Source organism: Zootoca vivipara, chromosome 13 (assembly GCF_963506605.1).
Source record: "Zootoca vivipara chromosome 13, rZooViv1.1, whole genome shotgun sequence".
Taxonomy (NCBI): domain Eukaryota; kingdom Metazoa; phylum Chordata; class Lepidosauria; order Squamata; family Lacertidae; genus Zootoca; species Zootoca vivipara.
In genome coordinates this window covers 44514361-44528204 of record NC_083288.1, presented here as the reverse complement: position 1 = coordinate 44528204, position 13844 = coordinate 44514361, and the positions used below count along the sequence as shown (strand labels likewise).

The 13844-nt window shown below is 44.8% G+C and overlaps 3 protein-coding genes and 3 non-coding genes across 6 annotated transcripts; 3 read left to right on the top strand and 3 right to left on the bottom strand.

Moving 5' to 3' along the window:
- The first annotated feature begins 4801 nt into the window (after positions 1 to 4801).
- Positions 4802 to 4873, top strand: TRNAM-CAU (transfer RNA methionine (anticodon CAU)). Its single transcript has one exon. It is a non-coding gene; the product is annotated as a tRNA-Met (tRNA).
- A 356-nt stretch (positions 4874 to 5229) lies between these two features.
- On the bottom strand, positions 5230 to 5301 carry TRNAM-CAU (transfer RNA methionine (anticodon CAU)). Its single transcript has one exon. It is a non-coding gene; the product is annotated as a tRNA-Met (tRNA).
- Positions 5302 to 5657: 356 nt separating this feature from the next.
- On the bottom strand, positions 5658 to 6084 carry LOC118094846 (histone H4). The gene has a single exon (XM_035135549.2). The coding sequence runs from the start codon at positions 6065 to 6067 to the stop codon at positions 5756 to 5758; it is 312 nt and encodes a 103-aa protein (XP_034991440.1). The 5' UTR covers positions 6068 to 6084; the 3' UTR covers positions 5658 to 5755.
- Positions 6085 to 10104: 4020 nt separating this feature from the next.
- LOC118094843 (histone H2B 1/2/3/4/6-like) lies at positions 10105 to 10585 on the bottom strand. Its single transcript, XM_035135546.2, has one exon. The coding sequence runs from the start codon at positions 10543 to 10545 to the stop codon at positions 10165 to 10167; it is 381 nt and encodes a 126-aa protein (XP_034991437.1). The 5' UTR covers positions 10546 to 10585; the 3' UTR covers positions 10105 to 10164.
- Positions 10586 to 10894: 309 nt separating this feature from the next.
- On the top strand, positions 10895 to 11422 carry LOC118094837 (histone H2A-IV). The gene has a single exon (XM_035135538.2). It carries the CDS (start codon positions 10959 to 10961, stop codon positions 11346 to 11348), a length of 390 nt encoding a protein of 129 aa, XP_034991429.1. The 5' UTR covers positions 10895 to 10958; the 3' UTR covers positions 11349 to 11422.
- Positions 11423 to 12087: 665 nt separating this feature from the next.
- On the top strand, positions 12088 to 12160 carry TRNAF-GAA (transfer RNA phenylalanine (anticodon GAA)). Its single transcript has one exon. It is a non-coding gene; the product is annotated as a tRNA-Phe (tRNA).
- The last annotated feature ends 1684 nt before the right edge of the window (positions 12161 to 13844 follow it).

Here is a 13844-nt window from a genome sequence, read left to right as displayed (position 1 = left end):
CACTGGCACCCCTAAAAAAAGCTCACCGAAAATATTCCTCCTCCCTAAAAAAAGCTGAACTATGACCTAAAGCCCTAAACAAAAATGGGCCTCCCTCCCTCCTAAAAGAAGCTCAACAAGTTTGACCTAAACCCAAAAAAACAGGGCTTCCCTTCCTTAAAAAAACTCAACAGCTTTGACCTGAACCCCCCAAAAGGGGGTAGATCACTCCCAGTTTTTAACTCTGTGAGCAGAGTCTCTTGGGAGATGGCCACCCCTGATTTACAGTATACAGATGCAGGAGGAGGGGCAGACTGGAACACCACTGCTTTTTATAAACATCACTGTGTCTATCAAAGCTACAGCCCCCCCTTTCTTATTCACTTCCTTTTAGCCTTGCAGAGCCACCTTAGTCAAATTGAATCCTCTGCACCCTCATTAAATCGCCAATAGAACTCTTAATGCTCATTAACAACTCCCACTGAAGAACAATAGGGTGAAGTGGTGAGATATCAAACCTTGCCTGAAGACAATCTGCTCCATTGTCTTAACTGCTTAAGTACTGGTAGCCACTTTGCTTTATTTATTTGATGTGTTTTTGTTACAGCTGTGTTCCCCCCCCCGGCAAGTGGAGAGCTGCTCTCGCTAAAGCAAAGCCCTTTCCACTTCAGTTTTTGGAGGGGAAAAGTGCTGGTTATGGTCTGTAAAATACAATAATGTTTCGCTTCTGGGGGGGCTTTATAATCTAATATTAACACCCTGAACTTGACCCGGAAGCAAATTGGAAACCAGTGCAGATCTCTGAACACAGGAGTTCTGTGCAGACAAGACTTCACCCTTGTTAGCAATCTGTGCTAACTGCTTCCAGATCAAGTGTGATCAAGTGTAAGGAAAGCCCCCATAGAGCATTTTGCAGTAACCCAGTATTTCATTCACGCTTTCTGCTTCTGTCTAACTACAACCACCTGCAAAGAACCTTATTCTTTGCAACTGCCACAGGTCCTCAGCAATTTCGTGGCAGACGTGTTGGATTCTGACCCCTTGCATTACCTGCAGAGGGATGGTGGAGAAGGAATGTTGAGATACTAACAGCCGTTCAATGGAAAGGGTCCTTTTTTCAGGCAGGGCTTCTGTGCATGGGATAGAAATGCAACAGGTGAAGCTTCTTCCACTCATCACGACATCTCCACCCCGGGAACGTTTCACCAGGTGAGTTTCAGCCACATTAAAAGCACAGGGACCCTGCTGAGAATGAACTGGGAGAGCAAAGCTGGAGGCTTCAAAGCAGGCAGGCATGTGCTCTGCGTAAAGGTCTTAATAACACTGGAATTTATCCAGAGCTGTCTCTCCTTTGTTTTATTTACATCCCACTTTTCCTTCAAGGAGCTCAACATGGCATCCATGGCTTTCCGCCTTCTGCATTTTATCCTCACAAAAAACCCTGTGAAGTAGCTCAGGCTAAGAGTCAGTGAGCTTCGTGGCTGAGTACAGATTTGAACCCTGGTCTCCCAGCTCCTAGTCCAGCACTCTCACCACTACACACTAGCTCTTACATGGCATACACCTGCATTGATAATAGCACTATTTCTGAGGGTTGGTTTTCATAGTTTTAAAGTCGGAGATGGAACTTAGAGGTGAGCTACAGTCCAGCTTTCTGCTCAGTGCAGGAATCCTACAATGCAGGATAGGACTCCTTCATGAGAGATGGTGCTTAAACCTCTCAAGGCTAGTCAAAGGTACTTTTGCCTTCAGTAAGTATTTCCTGATGGACAGCCAAAATCTGCTTCTAGGGAGTTTCCATCAGTCAGTTCTGTTAGTTGCAAGGACCGTGTTGACCTGAATATAAGCCGCACCCGAAATAAGCAGCACCTTTAATATTGGAGGGGGTGGGCTGCATACTGGGGGTGGGGAGCCGAGCTGCATTATCAGTGGCCTTTTCCCTTCCTCTCTCTCTTCCCAGCCTTGGAGGAGAGGATGGGGGACTATGCTCCTGGCGCTGTTTGCCCCATGCTCCTAGCTGTATACCATAAGGTCGCAAATATAAGCCACACTTTAACTTTTCACAGTTGGAATTTGGGGGGGGGGGGAGAGTGAAGCTTATATTAAGGCCAATACGGTAAAAGGAGAATTCCTGGGTGCCAAGATCCAACTTTGAAGCAAGTCCTCTGGTGAGAGAACCACAGCAGAGATATAAAATCACAAAGCATGCAGCCAAGTAAGAAAAATAGGCTGTGCAGAACCTTAAAATGTGCCCTTTAAAGAGAGTCCCAAAACCCTTCTTCCCCCACCATAGGAAAAGACCACACATTTGGCAAGTTAAACATCAATTTACTGTACCTACAAACTCTTCAAAGGTCAAGTCCGTGGGTTTTTCCATACATTAATCAGAAAAGTTGCACAGGCAGTAAAACTTGGCTTAGTTGTAAAGTGGTGAAAGTTTCTAAATTTCGGTACAGGAACTCGGGAGGGGGTTGTTCGAGCTATGCAGCTACGCTGCCGCAACCAGCTGATAATAAATAATAATTTATTATTTGTACCCCACCCATCCGGCTGGGTTTCCCCAGCCACTCTGGGCAGCTTCCAAAAAAGATTAAAGTACCTCTTCACATGCCAAGTTCATCAGCTACACCAAGGGAAAAAAGGCTTGATTACTAGTCCTAGTGCCTCCCAAGGTGAGCTAAGCCTGGCCAGGCAACTTACTCTATGGTTTTAGCCCTGATTTGCAACAACAACAACAACAACAACAATAACTTTTTATACCCCGCCCATCTGGCTGGGTTTCCCCAGCCACTCTGGACGGCTTCCAACAAAATATTAAAATACAATGGTCTGTTAAACATTAAAAGCGTCCCTAAACAGGGCTGCCTTCAGATGTCTTCTAAAAGTCTGGTAGATGTTTTTCTCTTTGACATCTGATGGGAGAGTGTTCCACAGGGCGGGTGCCACTACGGAGAAGGCCCTCTGCCTGGTTCCCTGTAATTATACTTAACTATGTTGGCTCTATGAGGCTGGTTATCTAGGTCTGCCTGCTCCGTGTAATGCACAAGCTCCTTCATGTTCTGTGTGACAGCCCGTCAAATATTTGAAGACTACCATCATGTCTCTCCCAGGCTTCATCTAGGCATCCCTTATCTGGTGGACCACTATAAGAACACTGCTGGCCTGGACTAGATGGTTCTTTGGCGTGACGTCATGTCCGTCATAGGGATTAATGATCTGCACAATAAGACTACCATGGAGAATAGCACTACCAGCCACGATTGCTATGATCCACCTTTGCTGCTGGAGACAATATACCTTTGAACATCACATGCTGGGAATCACCATTAGGAAGAGTAGACGTAGCTGATGTAGCCGAACTGCAACTCTGATCAGCCCTAGCAAGCCTGGCTAAGGACTAGGCATGAATAGAGTAGCATTTTAGCAGCATCTGGAGAATCAAAAGTACCCCACACCCAGTGTATGCAATGAAATAAACCAGATTGTGGTCAGCAAGAAGCTACTTGCAGAACAACATTGGGAGGTGCCTTAAAACTCTTGCTTTTTTTTCTTTTTAGTGTAGTGGACCCACCGTCTTCAACCTAGTGCCCTCTAGATGTTTTGGACTAGCACTCCTTCATCTGACTCAAGCTGGTGGGAGTTGTAGCCCCAAGCACTGGAGGTTTGCTGCAGCCAATGGGAGTTATAGTTCAGCAACATGAGGGGCTAAAAGTTCCCCACACCTGCTGTCTATCTAGTAAGTAGAATAGCACACCTATCCCTGGATATTTGAGGCAGGGCAGGGCTGGAGAACACTTCAGTTTTCAGTCGTTTGTGTATTCATAAAGAATGGCAATTTCTTTATGAATTTCTTGCGCGACTGCAATCGTCCCCCATCCCAAATCAACCTCCTACTCCACAAACAGGAAATAGGTGCTCCGCAGCAAAGCTTCTATGAAGCACATACAGGTACGGTACAAGCCATCCATCTGCTTGCTACAAGGTAATCGTGTACAGTACAGATCCTCTTTAAAAAAAATAAAAATAAACGACCTTTGAAGTGACTGACTCAAAGTGGGGTCAAATGTTGCAGGTCCCCCGATGCTAGAAATAAGCCACCCTGCTTGTTAGAAAGTAGAAACAACAAACTAAAAACTAAAATCAGACGTGCGTGCAGACCATGAAAAGTATCTGCCACTAAGGAGGGACCTTGAAAGATAACATACAGAGACCAACACAGATAACAAGTTTATTCACAAAATGCATCATTTATATTTTACACACACCAAGGCAAGAGAAAATAACCATCGTTTCTGTGTTTCTTTTATTACACATCACCTTTTCATAAAGGATGATTTCATTTTCCTCTCCCTACCCCTAGATTAAAATTAACACTGAATTAGCTCAGTCGCCAGGGGCTGAGACTGACGGCGCAATCCTGCATGTTTACCGCAGATGTTAAAGTGTTACTGATTTGTGTGTATCTGATGAAGTGTGCATGCACACGAAAGCTCATACCAAAATAAAAACTTAGTTGGTCTTTAAGGTGCTACTGAAGGAATTTTTTTATTTTGATTTGAACAGGACTTGCTCCCGGGCAGGTGCGTATTTCCCTGTGTCTTTATAGATAGAAATTCATTTTTGAAAATAAAACCCACTGAATCACACACAGGTAGGATTGTAAAGTAGGAAGCATCAGGCCTTAAGCTTTACGATTTTAACCTGCCACTTCATGCAGGAATTCCTCCCCCGAAAGTACGGTTGGGTCCTGAGGTTACTTTGTTGCGCTTTTGGAGAGCAATTGCATCCTTTACATACAGACAAGACACGTCAATCAACGTGCAGCAGAGTGGCGCAGCGGAAGCGTGCTGGGCCCATAACCCAGAGGTCGATGGATCGAAACCATCCTCTGCTAATTTATTTCTTTAAAAAACACGTTTTCTCCTACCTCTAATGTTGCTCCCTATTTTTCTTTAAAATAAAATACCGTAGGTGCTGAAATAAAGTTACGGGGAGTTGAGGGTGGAGGCTTCCTCGGTGGAACTTCGCAGGAAATCAGGAAGAAAATAAACCCAGTCGTTAATTTCTTGCCTCGTTGACTTATAGCAGCGTTTGTATTGTTCTTATGCAAATCTACTCAGAAGTCTCGCTGGAGTACAGAAGGACTGATTTCCAGGAAAGCATGTTTAGAATCCCCAATACATTGCTTTATGCAGTTAAAAAAACGCCCCCAAACCGTGAATGTAATATAAAGGAAGATTAAAAAAAAGTTAGCAGAGGATGGTTTCGATCCATCGACCTCTGGGTTATGGGCCCAGCACGCTTCCGCTGCGCCACTCTGCTGCACGTGGCAAGGCGTGCAATTGTCATTATATAAAGGATAAGCTCTATCCACCGCCTTTTTGAAAGCAATCAGTTCTGCAAACGAGCTACTTAGCAACTTCAAGACCGTACTACATTCTTCGACAAATACGGTAATTTTAAAGTCGTCCCTTGGCAATAAAGAACAGCTGCTTTGACCTAATACTAGAGAGCTCCTAATGCAAAGCATTTAAAGGAAACTATACGCTACAAAGGAATAGAGGCGAATTATTTTTTATATAAAGTGCAGCCGGTTATTTTATTAAAAGCAGAATGCTTCCCTGTCTAGCATTTCCTCCTCTCCACATTTTTGGTAGTGTTTATTGAATTCATACTAGGAACAAAAACAGCGACTGGCTCTTTTCAGGAAAACATAGGTGGCCCTGAAAAGGACCTTTTGTTTGTTGTGTTTGTAGCTGTGGAAGCGGAGGCCGTCTTAGCCACCGAAGCCGTACAGAGTGCGGCCCTGGCGCTTGAGAGCGTACACCACGTCCATGGCGGTGACAGTCTTCCTCTTGGCGTGCTCTGTGTAGGTGACAGCATCGCGGATGACGTTCTCGAGGAAGACCTTGAGGACGCCGCGGGTCTCCTCGTAAATGAGCCCGGAGATGCGCTTCACTCCTCCGCGGCGAGCGAGGCGGCGAATGGCGGGCTTCGTGATGCCCTGGATGTTGTCGCGAAGCACTTTGCGGTGCCTCTTAGCGCCTCCTTTCCCCAACCCCTTACCGCCCTTGCCACGTCCTGACATCCTCGCAAGTACTACAACAAGCAACCAAAAGTGATTCTGCAGCCTCACAAGCCACCTTATAGAGAATGCAATCCGACCAGAATGAAAACTAAGAGGCGGGGCCTCCCGCTCAATTGTCAGGGGGAAAAAACCTTGGCGGGCAAGTTTAGTTCTATCCAATGAGAAGAGGATTCGGTAGTTTCAAACCAGCCAATAGCCGCCCTCGTTGTCCTTTCAATTTGAAATTGTTGTTGGCGCCTTCATGATCTTCTCGTTTTAGCGTTTTGGTGGTGGCGGCAAGATATCTTTCGCGTTACATACTAAATTCTGTGTTGCTATGACAGAATAACTGAAAGCGGCTTGTGGCATGTATGTACGCAGAAATCAACCAGGAACAAATAATAACCAATTATAAAATGAAGCCCAACCTAATTATGTATAAATATAAGGTATATCACAAAATACACAGCTATGAAAAATGAAAAGTGCAACCATAAGCACTGTTCACTCAGAAGTAAATTCCACTGAGTACAACAGGGCTTACTCCCAAGTGTGTATATACAATTGCACCCCAAATAATTCTGAAATTTGGGGGTTTCAAAAACCTTTCCAACCGATGCTAAAAAAGGAAGAACACAGCCAAACTTCCTAGCTATGTACCAGTACTATATTATGTCCAGGAAAGAACGGTGGCCAAGATTCCAAGACACTAAAATTGATTGTTAGTTTTCTTCCTCCACCATGCTTCTCAACTTCTGCCTGCTATCTATTGTGCCCATACAAAAGGGGTGAGGGAGAATACCCTCCATATTTGTAAAGGGAGGTTGAACAGGAAAGATCTTGACAGATGCAGAAAAGGTTTGTTTGTGTGTGCAAATGCTACATTCATGGATTTGCCCATTTTTATTTTCTAGCAGGCTTCCTGTAGCTGTGTATTCACCTAGCAAACAGAAGCACCGATGCCGTAGCTTTTCCATTATACACAGAATAGGAGACCACTTAAACCTAGAGGTCTCAGGTAACTTTTGTGATCCTCAACACTTATCAGAGCTTAATGAAGATGTGTTGGGAAAGTCCTAATGAGTGGAGCTGTGGACAAAACACTTTCATGATACATCTTTGGTATATTCACTTGAGGTCAGCTATTTTGATGGACAACAGGGCATCATCGGTGCTGCAATACTGCACCCAATTGCCGAGATATCTTGCAGCTTGATATCTTCAGGTAGTGTAACAACAATTCAACAAAGTGTTGTCAGCTTAACAACCTCTTTAACAGATTGTGTCAAAAGGGGTATTTTGTAGAGTTGTAGGATGATCCTAAGGAAAAAAGTAATGGGGGACCACAAATATGCAGTGTTTGAAACAGTTTCTTTTATATATACAAAATGCTTCTGAATACAAGTTGTTGGAAACTGCAGAAGAGGAGAGTGCTCATGCTCAGTTTCTGCTTGCTGGTTTTCCACAGGCATATGGTTGTCCACTGTGATAACAGGGTGTTGTGCTAGATAGGCCACTGGCCTGACCCAACAAGCTCTTCCTATGTTCCTATAGGATGGTGCACCTTAGCATGAGCTGAAGCTCCTTATGCTGCTTGCCTGCCTTTGCTCCTGTGAATGCAGCCACATGGATAACCAGTGTACAATCAACAGTTGTTTAGCAGGCCTATGTTACACTAAGAAGTGGAAAAGAAATTGCTAAGTTGCTTCTGTGAAATGCTTATCATTTAAGCTCTATTACACAAACTCTTATGTTTATATCCCAACTTTCCAACCAGGAGCTCAATGTGGTTCCCCCCCTCTCCATTTTTATCTTCACAACAACCCTGTGAGGTAGGTTATGTTGGGCGACTGTGGCTGGCCTGAGGTCACCTTGGTTGTTGAGCTGTGATTTGAACTCAGTTTATTTCAACTTTTCCAACTAACCTAGAATAGTTACCTGCAAATCTTTCATATACCTCCCTGCAACCAATGTGGTACAACATTTGGGATCCCCACTTCAAAGACAGTATGCAGGAGTTTTCCTATAGTGACCCAAGTTAAAAGATTGTGAATAAAGGAAGCTGGATATTATCCCACAAGAGTAAGTACTGTACTACTGCACATGATTATTGAATTGATGGGTTATCAGCAGGGACTGGACTCTAATCAGACTTCAGGTGTTCCAATCAGTTATTGCTGATTGCTAGTACTCCCAGAAAAGTCTGCAAATTTAACATGCAGCGCTGATGTCCCCTTTCAGAATATTTTGAGACCTAGGTGCACATCAGAACTTGGCTCTCCAAACAAATGTAAATTTACACAAAATATTACTGCATTGAAAAGGAATTGACATACTGATTTTTAAAAAAGTATTTGAACAGCTGTGTTAGGGCAAAATTCTGGGTGCGAGAATGCTCAGCCACCCAGCTCATCAGGCAAGGGCCTGTGGTCATTGCAGAGTATAAAAGGAAGAAGTCCAGCCACGATCCAGAGCAAACAGCAAGGTTTATTACTGCGCAGCAGGTTCAATGCCAGACTGAACACAGTGAACAGGGCTGCAAGAACCTTTAAAAGTTCCCACCACCATCCCATAATGCACATCAAAAGCATCATACATACATCACTTGTGACAGGGTAAAATCTCAGAAAAGGGGAAGGTGCAAGGGGCATTAGCATACAGGTAAACAGGAGGTAAACAGGATTAACATAAGGTAGCAATGCACTTGATGTCCCAGGACATTGATAAGCAAGTATCAGTAAGTATCTGGGAGGGAATCCTTGAGTACCTGGGGGGGGGGGGACAATGGGTCCAGGTGTGTGTATTGCCTCTGGCTGCGGAGGGTCCGGAATGGCAGGAGATGGTACCTGAATGGATTATGGATATGCAGAGGAGCACCACCCTGGCTACGTGACCTCTCGCTTAAAGGATTATGGCTGTTCCCTGCATCCCTGAGAGCCCTTGGCCAGAATAGCAAAAGGGTTTCATTTAGACATACAGATACATGGTATTCAATCATAAAGAAATATGGTTACATAGAGTCTCAGGCAACAGAGAAAGGATAGGAAAGGGAGCCTTATTACACAGGGCTTGATCTTGAGGGGTTCGATCGAGGGGTTTGTGTTGGTGCGATACTAGAGTGGTGTTGTAGGATCAGACGGGAGTCCCCTTGGGGGCATTTGTGCCAATCTTGATTCCCAAATGAAGCCTCCTTTTGGTGCCCCCCTCTATAAAGTTCCCTAACAAGCTGTAACCCTAATTAGAAGATGGGCTGGGGGATGCCTGCCCAGCACAACAGAGAAATGTTTCTGTTAAACATCTGCCTTATTGGCCAAAGATACCACTGAACACATTTCTGTGAGGCAAACTTTGGGAAAACGTGGGAATGAAGGGAAGATGGAAGCAAGTTGGTGATTTCAATAAATGGAGATTTGGGGACAGCTGGGGAAAGGAAGTTAAGTTCTGGAGCACTCAAAGCAGTATGAGCTTTTTGACTTCAAGTGGAGACTGAAAAGGGCTTGTATAAAATGGGGAGGGAGGAATAAATTGGGATTAATAGAACAAAAATGCATTGAGAGGGTTAAGAAATAGAGAAAGGAAGAAATAACTTGCTGGGTGAATTCTAAAAATTCATATGTCCAGGAGTGTAAATTTGTCTGGTGGCAGTCTGGCCATTAAAACATTAGGTGGAGAAGGGATATATCCTGTTTTTGTCTCTCTGTGTGTGATTATACCTTCCAAAAGTCTGATGCCCTTGTGTTAAGAGCTTGTGTTAAGAGCTGTGCCACACTCAAAAGTAATAGCAATTAATGGAATTAAGTTATTGCATCTTAGCTAAGGTCAATGTGTCCCATCTGAGCAATAGAAGTCCTCTCTCCACCAACAGTACTTCCCCCCTAATTTGCAGCCTCCTAATTAAAAGCAAAAGCTTAGCTTTAGGGGTATCTCATAACACAATATGTAAAGCAACTAGCATTTATTTCCACAGGACAGTCAACACACAAGTAAAACCTACTTCTTAAATAAAGGTCACGCGCAGTTTTTCTAGCTAGCACATTTAGCTCTTTTGTAGAGAAAGTGGGTGGCTCTTAAAAGAGCCGTTGGTTTGTTTAAAAAGCTGCTGTATCAAGAATAAGGAATTACTTGGAGCTGGTGTACTTGGTGACGGCCTTGGTGCCTTCGGAGACGGCGTGCTTGGCCAGCTCTCCGGGCAGCAGGAGTCTCACGGCGGTCTGGATCTCCCGGGAGGTGATGGTGGAGCGCTTGTTGTAATGCGCCAGGCGGGAAGCCTCGGCCGCGATGCGCTCGAAGATGTCGTTGACGAAGGAGTTCATGATGCTCATGGCCTTGGACGAGATGCCAGTGTCCGGGTGCACCTGCTTGAGCACCTTGTAAACGTAGATGGAGTAGCTCTCCTTGCGGCTCTTCTTGCGCTTCTTGTCACCCTTCTTTTGGGTCTTGGTGATGGCCTTCTTGGAGCCCTTCTTCGGAACAGGCACGGATTTGGCTGGCTCCGGCATCCTGCTACGCTGAATCTGCGACCAACTGAGAATGTATGGGTTAAAAAACAAATGGTTGCAAAGTCTTCGCGGCACGCCTATTTATTCACCGTCACCCGCCGTTCGGCGAACAATCCTCCTGCTTTCCTATTGGCTCCTTTAGGCGCCCTGATTAAGCAAGCACAACGCGCACAAAAGGTTTTCTGGAAACCAACCAATCATCACAATGGGTGACGTGAGACCTTAGCGTTTTCATTGGGCACAATGAGAAACCCCGCTTTCATTGGACGCTGTGGTGCCTTTCAGCGTTCAGCCAATCGAAATTGCCGAGGGTGATTCTCAGGGAAGGTATAAAAGGGCTAGAATCGCCATGTTTCAACCTACCTTTCCGGTTTCTCATCTCAGGTTGTTGTTGTACTTTAGAAGTTGGTGTCATGTCTGGACGCGGCAAGCAAGGAGGCAAGGCTCGTGCCAAGGCTAAGACTCGCTCATCCCGTGCTGGGCTCCAGTTCCCCGTGGGTCGTGTGCATCGTCTTTTGCGCAAAGGGAACTACGCAGAGCGCGTCGGAGCCGGAGCGCCCGTCTACTTGGCTGCTGTGCTGGAGTACCTGACTGCTGAGATCTTGGAGTTGGCCGGCAACGCTGCCCGGGACAACAAGAAGACGAGGATCATCCCTCGCCACTTGCAACTCGCCATCCGCAACGACGAGGAGCTGAACAAGCTCCTGGGCAAAGTCACTATCGCTCAAGGCGGAGTGTTGCCTAACATCCAGGCTGTGCTCCTTCCCAAGAAAACCGAGAGCCATAAAGCGAAGGCCAAGTAAATTCTAAGATTTTTAGGAGACGTCGGAGACATTTCAAAACAGACAACAAAGGCTCTTTTAAGAGCCACCCACAATATCCAGAAAAGAGCTGATGGATTACATATATATGTTTCTGGCAAAATGAATTAGTAAAATGGAATTTGTATTACCAGTGCTAATTAGCAGAGATGTAACTTAAGGGTCTTATGCTTTCCGCTAGTTCCTGCAACAATACCTGGTATAGCCAGAGCGTAAAACACTTTCTCCCTCATTTCAGTGCCACAGTGGGTATCTTCCGGGGTAAAACGGCAAGCGCAACACTGATCTAACGTGAGGCTTATCCGGCAGAGTATCGTTTAAGTATATAACTTTCCCCAGATGCGAAGTTTGTTGTGTAAGTCTGGCTTGCTGTGACACCCTTCGCACACAACCTGGAAGGCTTACTTCCAGATAACTTGGCATTGCCGTCTCCCAAGTTTCCCTCTTGGCTTACGTTTCTGAGCTCTTAGATGGCAATATACGGTAGTCTACTCAATACGCTTTAGGCCTCCGGAGTTCTCTGGATACAAGTGTGGCTAGAATAAGGTAACAATATATTAGACCGATAGCGTAACAATGTAGCATAACAATGTGTAAATGCAGCAGTAGTACAATGTAGCAACCATTTCTCCTGCAGCCCATAAAGAAAGAAATACGTAGTGTATCGTAGGCCAGCAAGTTTTAATGTCTGATGGAGGAGCTCAGGCTGTGTACCACGCGTGCCGAAATAGCTCAGTTGGGAGAGCGTTAGACTGAAGATCTAAAGGTCCCTGGTTCGATCCCGGGTTTCGGCAATAGTTTTTTCTGAATTCTTTATAATACTGTGTGAGGTTCCCCTTTCAGTTTCCTGCTGTTTCCCGTCCTCCTGTTATACTGTACATACTAAGAAATGGTAACAGTTGTGCAAAACCAAACTTCTTCCTACATGTGTAGAAAGTAGAAAACAATTTTGGCAAACGTTCTTCTCTGTTTCCTCTACTGTGGGGGGGGGGTTAAAGTAAATGCTTTATGCTTCTTAATATCTGCAGTGTTGTTCCTATTTGTTTACGGTGACTAAGACTGGTGGAATTTGCTAGTACTCCAGACTCCAAATTCCCCACGTGAATATAGGAAGAAAATCAGCTTTTTGGACCATGTTATGAAAGCATTAAATCTCTGTAAATTCTGATAAAGCTGCATTAACCTAATACACCCACCCATGTAAAATTAAGTGAAACCCATTTAATATAGGAATAGCCAAGCCAATTTTAAAAAAGGCTTTCAGAATGTGTTCAGCTTGATATAACAGGTGTGATATCAAAGAATGTACATAAAACAGATAAGGAAAGCTGCATACAAAAGAATTAAATCAAGAGACATACATGCTGATGTTGCAAGGTAAAGCAGTTTAGGGGAGAGTTATAACCATTTTGAATGGTTAAAATAGGTACTCAAGAAGCTGGAGCAGGTCCATAGCCCAATCTACCTCACCATCCTGTTCTCCCAGTGGCCAATCAGATGCCTTTGGGAAACCCGCAAGCAGAACCTAAGGACAAGAGCTTAGGCCTCTTCGTGCAGTTTTGAGCAACTGGTATTCAGAAGTATTGATTCTGTCAGCCAACCTAGCAGTTCAAAAGTATACCAGTGCAAGTAGATAGGCACCCCTGTGGCAGGAAGGTAAACAGCGTTTCCGTGGGCTCTGGTTCCCATCACGGTGTCCCATTGCCCCAGAAGTGGTTTAGTCATGGTGCCCACATGACTCGGAAAGCTGTCTGTAGACAAATTCTGGCTCCCTTGGCCTGAAAACAAGATGAGCGCCACAACCCCATAGTTGCCTTTGACTGGACTTAACCATACAGGGGTGCTTTACATTTACTTTAACTTTTAGCTCCTCCAGGCAGAGAATAGCCATTGTGGCTAGTGGCCATTGACTATCTTTCCTTTATGAATTTGTCTAATTCAGGCATCCCCAAACTGCAGCCCTCCACATGTTTTGGCCTACAACTCCCATGATCCCTAGCTAACAGGACCAGTGGTCAGGAATGATGGGAATTGAAGTCCAAAACATCTGGAGGGCCGAGGTTTGGGGGTGCCTGGTCTAATTCTCTCTTAAAGCCATTGTAGAAGACAACCCTGATGTTTCACAACCACAATGGTGCCCAAGAATATAGTCATGAAATGGGGAACCATAAAACTGTTAATATCTGAGACTCATCCACTGACTCTTTTCAAATGGACTTTCTCCCTCCCTCTCAAGAATTTCATATACAGGAGATTGTTAAATTGCAATGTAACCTAATTCAGGCATCCCCAAACTTCGGCCCTCCAGATGTTTTGGACTACAATTCCCATCATCTCTGACCACTGGTCCTCTTAGGTAGGGATCATGGGAGTTGTAGGCCAAAACATCTGGAGGGCCGCAGTTTGGGGATGCCTGACCTAATCTGTGTTTCCTTAATCTTTGATACAGCAGAGCAATTCACAGCCAGGATGAAAATG